Below are 8,870 nucleotides of genomic sequence, written 5' to 3'. Positions count from 1 at the left end.
GAGGTTTATAAGGTAAAAAAAACTAGCTAATGTGATCAAAATATCAAAACTTTGTATAGAAAGAAATAACTATTGTGAACCGGGGGGTGTGGTTCACACTTCACACATATATGTCACCCTTGGTTTTGTAGTTGCTCCGTCACTGCTAAATATACTCATTTTTTAGGATAAGTACATCAAATCTCTCTTTTCTTTAACTAGATTAACAAATTGCTACTGAAGCTTTATTGATAACAATTGTGTATTGTTGCATCATTAATTGTTTCATTCTTGATCCTTTTTTATTTAACGAATTCCATACGTGTGAAGAAAATCATATTTGCAAATTACCATCTGAGGCCAAACTAGAAGAAAATTTTGCAGAAAATGTGATCCTTCGAAAATGAGAAAAACTCAGAAACCCTTGCGGATATTACGGATGAAATCTCCAATTCATCTAAAAATGTATATTCATGAATATTTAACGTCTTTTGTTTTTCAAATAGACCTCGCAAACAGTGTATTTAATTTTATATTTTCTATCTCCAACTTTCGTCTTATTCAAATTTGAACTAAAATTATGTATACGTTCGACTTCAATTTAGTGCAAAAAGTAAGAAACTTTTAAATAATAGTGAAGAGAGTTAGTGTTAACTACTCAAATAGATTAGCCGGTGCATGTGTTGTCTTACACTCGTATGCATTTGTTTTAGATCCCCTTGTTAGACAAGTAATTTTTTGGTTTCAAATAACTTATTATTCGAGTATGTATAGGTAAATATTTTCTCTCGTCACAAAACAAGTATGGAGGATCGACCAATACTATGAGATGAGCTCCACTACTAGATCTTGGAGCGACTTCTAACCGATTTCATTTCATTTTTTAATTTTTTATTTTTATTTTTATTTTTTTATTTTATTGTAATGTGGTAAGCATCATGTTTTTGTTTCGTTGTTTTTCCCAAATTGTGATTCATGGTTCTTTTTGTTAGTGGTATTGTCATTTATGTTCGTTCTTGTATTGCATGTGTCCATAAAAAAATAAAAATAAAAATAAAAACGCTCGTCCTTATTTAGTGGATATAAATTAGAGATTTTCTTATAAATTCACATAAAATTTCCAAATCGGATTGCATTTGACCTTTTATCTGATAATGACTCAGAAATCCCAACTCTCACAACAACCCACTTTCTTCACAGATAACATAGCAAAAAGCTTTCCAGAACATTTCGCAAAAATAAAAGTCTTCGCCGAAATTTAACCAATCAAAACTTGCCACGTGGGCAACATCAACATAACCTGCCAACCACACAAAAAAAATGTAGTCGTTTTAGAAGGAGAGCGAGTTAATGTTGAGGGTCAAAATCAGGAACAGATCTCAACAACGTGTTAGTGTGACCACAATTCGTCTAGTTGCGAGCGACGCGTCTATTGTCACAATAACTAACCAACTAACACACTTCGCTTCACCCAATAATTGATTACATCTTTCAAATCCATAATCAGACAAAAGTACATACAAGAATTTACAGCACTAGTTTTACAACCAGAATTCACGCATGGGAGCTTATTCCAGCCAACAACAACCAAAAAAAGATCAAATCTGCTCAAAAGATTTAGCTGGGGCTTCAAAATTAAATATAAATAAGATATTTATTAAGCTTTGCTTGATGTGGGGTACCGATGAGTTTCGAAACCCGAGTACCTTTATGAAGATCATTTTTTTTTTTAAACAATAATAATTATAATTTTACTAGGTTTTGAGAACTCCGAGCTTGTTCAGGGAATCGGCGATGTCGGCAACGGAGCAATCGGTCGGGGTTTGAACGATGTTGGGACTGTCGACCGGCATGACGTCGGAGAGAGGGTAGTTTCGATTGGCGTGGAGCCGAGTGACTGCTCCGCTACACACTCCGTTCAGAATCACGCTCTTGTGGGTCCCGCCCAGAAGCCCTTCGTAGTCTGTGTCCCCGCTCTCCCCCACGAATACCACCATTTTCGACAGCTCCACGCCCCATCGCACAAACAAGTACCTTTAAATAAAATGAAAAAGAAAAAAAAAACCATTATTTCTGAGTCGAGAGGTATTAATGGGGAAAATTCCAGAAACAGTTATTGTTTTGACTGGTTCACAATTCGCATGCGATGGCTGATGGCTAATCTTCAAGTCTCCAAGTCGGCCTATTTCTCGAAACTTAACATGTTTCAACATGTATACATGTATACGGGTTTTGTCTGACTAGGCCAACTAGGAGACCAACACATCCAAGCACTGTGAGACCAACCGCTTATTTATGAGATTGAAAAAGGGAGAACAAAAAGCCAAATGATGTTGGCTAATAGTTGGGTAATTTTAGGGAAGACTTTCGTACGAAGGCCGGTATTAGATAAAAGAGTGGTGAAGAATTCCTTTTTTCGATATTTGTCGGCATACGGATATTGTACCTAAGTGCTTGGGAGCGAGACCCCAATACTGGTATCACATTGATCCTGGTTCCGTTTTGACAGTAAACGGCATGGCAACGCAAAGCCTGGATTCTCAGCAACTTACGAAGCTCTTTAACCGGTGGAACCTGTCAGAGAAGGAACGAAGGAAAAAAAAAATCAATATAATAAAACGGAAATTATTAGAAGAAAAAAAAAAGGGGAAGGAACTTAAGCGAGGATTCATCACCAGGTCTGGCTTTTGCACTTTGAAAGTGTAACAATAGTCCGTCGAGAATTGCTCGCAGGTGACTACGATCGGCTCGCCGTCGCCGCTCCTCTTGTCCGTCAGAGACGAAGCCCAACGGACCAAAGCCTTTCGCACTCCTTCTCCGCCCCATCTTTAATTAAAGGCGTGAATTAGTGTAGAATAAGATTTTAGATTATCGATACAGACCAAAATTAAGGTCAACATTCTATACCTGTAATCGATATGCGAGTGATAATAAAAATCGACCACAAACGGTCGTTCCTCCGAATCGAGGGACGAGTGGAACAAGTCGCTTCCGCTATTGCAGATAAAAGCATCGAAGTCGGTCGGGCTCAGACCGCCCGAGCTCAGGAACGAGCGGATCTCGGACATGGAGAGGGAGGTCGAGAGTATGAACCCCACCGAGCCATCGGCCTTTTGCTTTTCGGTGGCCTCGAGAATCTTTTTCGTCGTTTCCAAGAGCTCGGCGGTGCTTTCGCTGTCCACGGCGATGATTATGAGATTTTTCCTTCTCCTCAGAGCCGGAAACTTTGCAGAACTCTCTTTGTCCGCCTTCTCGGCCAAATCCAACTTACGGGTATCCTTTGAGACTCCTTTAGACCAAGCCATGACCGCATTCTCTATTTTACTACTCCTATTGGCGGAGTATCCTTCGTAGTCCTCCGAGATCGCCTCGTTCACGCTGGATTCGACCTTCTCTCCGTCCATCGAGAACCTCAAGTTCAGAGAAATGTCATGAATGTCTCTCAAGGAATCGCTTTGCGAGTCCGAGTCCGAAGATTCGGCGGCGTCGTCGCTTTTCTGCCACTGTGGATACCTTGGTTTGAAAGCGGCTATCTTGGATAGGTATGTCTTGCAGTGCTCTGGCCATGAAAATAGGTGAATGTTTTTCAACCCGTTTTGCCGGCACTTTGTCCAGAGTTGCTTATCGGCAACCAACTTTAGGAGAGCGTCGGCCATAGAGTGAGGATCATGGGGATCGATAAGAAGTCCGTTTTCGAGTACCTGAAGACACAAAAAGGATTTTTTGAGCTTCGAAATTTTCTGAAAATTCTAACAAACGCGATTTATTGTTGGACTTTCAACTAAAACTTAGGAGCAAATGAAATATGAGCAAGTAGGTGTACCCGAAGTATGTCGACTGGGCCGCCATTTTTGGTGGCAACTAGAGGCAGACCATAAGCCGCTGCCTGTAGGACAGAGGAGCAAGAAGATTAACAAATAATTTCGATAAATTTTATCTTGAGATCATATCACTTAAAAGTTTTGAAGAAAACCTCAATCAACGTTAGCCCAAATGGTTCGATGAAAGCGGGATTGATGAAAACGCCCTGCAAAAGAGAAGAATAAAAGAAATATATGATCCCCGAAACAAATTCAAGTGCAGATAATCACTTGCTTTTTTTTAGACAATCACTTGCTTTAAGAGTAGTTATTTGATAGTAGAATCAGAAGCGTAATTGCATAAGTCACTGCAGGAGTATGCAAAAGCCATTTTAGTTTGACAGATATTTCTCTAAATTGTTTTAGCTAAATGGCCAATTAAAACTAATGAATTTGAAAAATAGCTAAGGTTTTTCTAACATTAGTGAAATAGTCAAAATTTTCAAGAATGTGCAAGTACTGTCGTTAATTTTTTTGACCCTGTGAATAAATTTTTGAAAGTGGTAAATTGATTATATACGGGAGCCAAAAAAATTATTGAATGTGTAAAAAAATGTTCAAGACAATGTAACTTGGCTATTGTATAAAGGAAACTCATGTGATATCTCTTACTTTATACTACTAGAAAAAATGGATACCTTTGTCTTTGCTGCTACGCGATAGATGTCAGGAACATCAGATTGCTTGTGGTGCTTAGGATATGCAACTTGACCATATAAATCATACTTGTCAATAAGCTTAAGAACCGAGAGTAGGACTGAAGAATTTGTGCTCGACATTTCATCAATTCCATCACGATTCCCCATAATTAGAGTCTGCACACATGGAAAAAAAAAAAAAAAAATTATTGGGTATATTTTCCTTGTGTCACAGAGTTTGTATATATGAAAACCACAAGAACATAGTTGCACCAAATTTAAGTACATACAAGGTTTGCGAGCTCCCTCAATGGAAGACATTCTCCAAATGCTTTAACCAAAGTTGTGATGTTCTTTTTGGGATCTGGTCTAGCGAGGGCGAGAATCATTGGCTTTCGCGGGTTGGTAAAGAAACGCATTATCTGTGGAAATAAAAATTAGATAGGTGATACATGATAACATAGCTCATACATGACATAATCATAAAATAGATAGAGAAGCGTGATTTATCAGCCGTTACTCTGAACGGCAACAAAAAAAAGTGTTCAGTAATAGCACTTACATCGGTCCAGATAGGCGGGTCGGGGGAGGTAGGATGGTCATCACTTGTTTCTGTTTCACCATCGTGTGGAACAATATGATGGAACTCCATTCCTGGAGGAATTACCTGCAAATAGACTATCACAAGTTACAACCGTAAGATTTCTTCGACAAAGCATAAATTTTACAAGAGAACCCTGCACCTCAAAGCCCAACATGACTTATAGATTGGACATTAGTGAAGTCCGTGAAAAAAAGTCGTTCATGGACTGGTTTATTAGTAGCTATAAGACACTATTCTGCATCCGATCATTAATTCTTGCTGGGATTTCTTTAACTTTTTAATATTTGCTATTTTTCCTCTAATATTTTGCTTTTTACTCCAAAAAAATATATGATGAATACGATATATATAGAAAATTTTTTCTTGGGGTTTTTTCTTGCATGTTCTCCCTATATATAGAAAATTCATATATTCCCCACTAAATGGGATTCTTATATACGTATCCAATCATCAATTCTTGGGGTAAATCCCTTGACGATTTAAATTTTGCTATTTTCCCTCTAATTTTATAGGTGCCCCACTAAATTGTGTATTAGTTTATAACTCTTGATCATATACGCCTCCGGAAATTAAAATTCTAGCTCGGCCACTGAGTCACTTACCACCATGCGAGGCATGAACCTGCCGTAACAGCTGACATTGCGCCTGATTCTCGCGCGAATTTTACGCTCCAGAATCGGGTCGAACCCGTCATACAAACGCCACTGTTCATCTATTTCCTGCCTCGTACTCGTAATGACAATCTCGGAGGAATCCAGAGACAGCTCCTCCGCCTCTATGCGTCGCATTATCTTGTAAGTCGTGTTTATCTCTTCCTTCGAAAGGCGTGCCTGTTGCAGAAGCTGTTCCAACTTGTCGCGGCCGAGCGAGTGCCCGGTGAAGACCATCGGAACATTCAACGCGCCGGATAAAAGTGCGACAGAGTCTCCGGCGTCCGCGTAGTGCCCGTGGATCGCGACGGGCCATATGGGTTTTCCACCGCTGATTTGCTCGCCGAGGACTTTCGACATTTGCATGATGTGGCTCAGAGCTCCGTCGACGAACTCGGGTATGTGGGGCCAAAGCAGTTCCTTCGGGACATACTTGTCTTTTGGCCCGAACGGTATTCGGATGATGTAAGAGCCGCTGCTCTCGCCCACCTCTTCTCCAAAACCTTCAGCGTTCAATGGAGTCAACATCTCCGAGGGCTCGGCGTAAGTCCAATCCACCTCCGGCGATGATACTTGTCTCGTCAGCAGATCCACTCGATATACACCTGGCATCGAGCTCAATGCTCTTGCAAGTTCCACAACATACTTAACCTGAGAGAGAAAAAGTCGGGCGTTATTCAAAAACTCCCATTCGCGGCTACAGAATGATACCTTAAAATCCTAACTAAGATGCGGATTTTTTAAACGGAGAATGATTACCTTAAAAAAAAAAGTCATATTTAATTATGAAACATCGAATTAAAAGTACCTGGCCTCCAGTATCGGAATCACGCCCAAGCTCCATGTTTTCGCCCCTTATCAGGCCATGAAGACTGCAAGGAACATTCTTGTCAGAAAATAGTCAAACACCACAGATCTTTCTTTGATATCTTGAACATTAAGAGACGGAATACAAAGTTACTGTCAGGAATGTAGAAAATGAAATTATAGACGTCTATTAGGACCTACGGGGCAGTACAGTAATTAAAACTGTGTAGTTAGTTAAATCATAAACTCAGTATCAATATTGAGTGAAAATCGGGATGTTTCCCTTGGGAGAGAACAAGCCTCTCGAAAGGTTGTGATGTCTTGTATTTTCCTAACGGTCCTATCAACGTCGTAACTTAGAGATCGGTTAGAATGCTTATATCTGTCGCGAATGATCTTGTTAAGCAATATCATTAGATGACGATGCTTTACAGATCATCTGTCAGGCCAAATATTCTGTCTTAAATAGCGATCAAAAACTAGAAATGTTAAAAGCCTAAAGTTTGTTTCCAAACCTTACTAATACAATATATAGATTCTTCCCCTTCTGTTGAGTAGCCCAAATTTCCATAGAATCGATGGAACTAATTCTGGGGATTCTGCCTCGGACGCTTTCTCCGTGAGTCGACATCTCGCTCACGACGTCACCTTTCTCTCCCTCCGACATGTCTTCCGACATATCAGCTGTTGCTTCGCGGCGGCCTCTTTCTCGTTCAAGATGGCGCTTTGCATTCCTTTGGGCTGCCTCGCCCTCGAGCTAAAAAAAAAAAAAAAAAAGATACAATGAAACACACGATCGTTATTTAGGACATAGTCATCAGAGTGTAATAGCCGTTTCGAAGATTTTTCCTTTTTTTAAGGTCCCAAAGATTCTCCTACTTGACAGTTTCGTAAACATCATGTAAGTAAATTACAAGTTCACTTATTTCCCAAACAATGAAAAGATGTAATGAGTAATATTAATATACAAAACCTGATAAAACTTTCAGTTAAACCAAAACCAAGTTTGAGGGAAAAAAATTTAAAGCATGAAAAACTCTGATGCTCTTCAAAACGAATATTCGAAAATTCCTACACTTGAATGCATGATCTTCAAGGATTCTTTCAAATAGCCTCGATTGCCTTAATGCAGAGCAAGCGAAATAAAGAGTAAGTGGAACAGTTTGCAATATTTGAATATGTAAACAAGCTTTTAATTCGCCGATCGCACCAATTCCGAGTTTTACTATTTAGTCTTTTTCCAAGCGATCCCCAGAAAAGACATGCATTGCGATCAAATGAACAATCTATACACACCCAAACAACCCACACATCCAAACACAAAAATGACATCGATGAGAAATTCATTTTACAGACAAAATCCAAACCGCACAACTAAGAAAAAAACACACATATTAAAGATCTAACTTTTACAAATCTCGTATACAAAAAAATACAAAAAATATTAAATAAAACAGTACTAGGTTATGAATAATTTATCAAACTTAGGTGGTGAACAAATATACCTGCTTTTTCTGACGAGCCAAGTTCCAAATCCTCCAACACATATTCTCCAACCTCGTGTTCCTCTCCTGAGGACTCCTCGTCGCCGAAGCCTATCGGAAAATAAGATGTCAAATATAAACTCATTTTCGACGCCGATTCCGATCGATGTGAAACTTAAATCCATATATATATAAATAATAAAAAAAAAAAAAAAACAGACGGTCAATAGAAACACACATACCTTAACCCAAGAGCGATAAAGATCGGTCTCATCGAAGCCAGTGATGACCTCTTCGACGAAGTACCGGGTGGGACTGAAATGACCTCTCTCCCTCAGAAGCAGCGACGATTTCACATCGTCCAGAGCTGGTCCAACGTCGAGAATCGCCTCCAAGTAGCTGTTTACCCAGTCGTTACCCGCCATTTTTGCTCTCTCCCTCTCCCTTTGAAACTCTCGGAGCTGTGTGTGAAAGAGAGAGGGAATTGAGGTTAATTGAGATTGTTTTCCTTTGGTTTCGTTGTCTTGTTGTTGGTGTGTTACGTTTTTCAGTACTGTGAATTGATAGAGAGAGAGAGAGAGAGTTCTGGAAAATGAGGGTGACAGATTTTAGAGAGAGAATATATAGAGTTCGTGTCAAACGAGACGAGAGTGAGAGAAACTGATTATTATTATTATTATAAATATTTTGCGACTTCTTTCAGAAAGCGTCTCTAAAAGTTCAGCTTTTCTCTAAAAAAAAAAAAACTCTCTACTCTAACAATTAGTTAAATAAAAAAAAATTCAAAAAAACAAAAACAAAAACAAATTAACGGTGAAGTTAATACTTGCTTCACTTGCCACTTAGGA

At 39.2% G+C, this 8,870-nt stretch overlaps 1 protein-coding gene across 1 annotated transcript; it reads right to left on the bottom strand.

Moving 5' to 3' along the window:
- Positions 1 to 1,445: 1,445 nt before the first annotated feature.
- Positions 1,446 to 8,669, bottom strand: SPS1F (sucrose phosphate synthase 1F). Its single transcript, XM_089616019.1, has 14 exons — positions 8,265 to 8,669; positions 8,044 to 8,133; positions 7,054 to 7,295; positions 6,540 to 6,603; positions 5,684 to 6,382; positions 5,040 to 5,144; positions 4,768 to 4,899; positions 4,478 to 4,654; positions 3,953 to 4,006; positions 3,803 to 3,865; positions 2,887 to 3,680; positions 2,655 to 2,805; positions 2,426 to 2,553; positions 1,446 to 2,013 (listed from the first exon to the last, which is right to left on the bottom strand). The coding sequence occupies exons 1-14, from the start codon at positions 8,445 to 8,447 to the stop codon at positions 1,734 to 1,736; spliced, it is 3,162 nt and encodes a 1,053-aa protein (XP_089472145.1). The 5' UTR covers positions 8,448 to 8,669; the 3' UTR covers positions 1,446 to 1,733.
- Between the last annotated feature and the right edge of the window lie 201 nt (positions 8,670 to 8,870).

The sequence above is a fragment of the Urtica dioica genome, chromosome 5 (genome assembly GCF_054948205.1).
Source record: "Urtica dioica subsp. dioica isolate 48M chromosome 5, U.dioica_male_clone48M_v1_H2, whole genome shotgun sequence".
In the NCBI taxonomy this organism is placed as follows: domain Eukaryota; kingdom Viridiplantae; phylum Streptophyta; class Magnoliopsida; order Rosales; family Urticaceae; genus Urtica; species Urtica dioica.
This window is presented reverse-complemented; position numbering and strand designations above follow the sequence as displayed.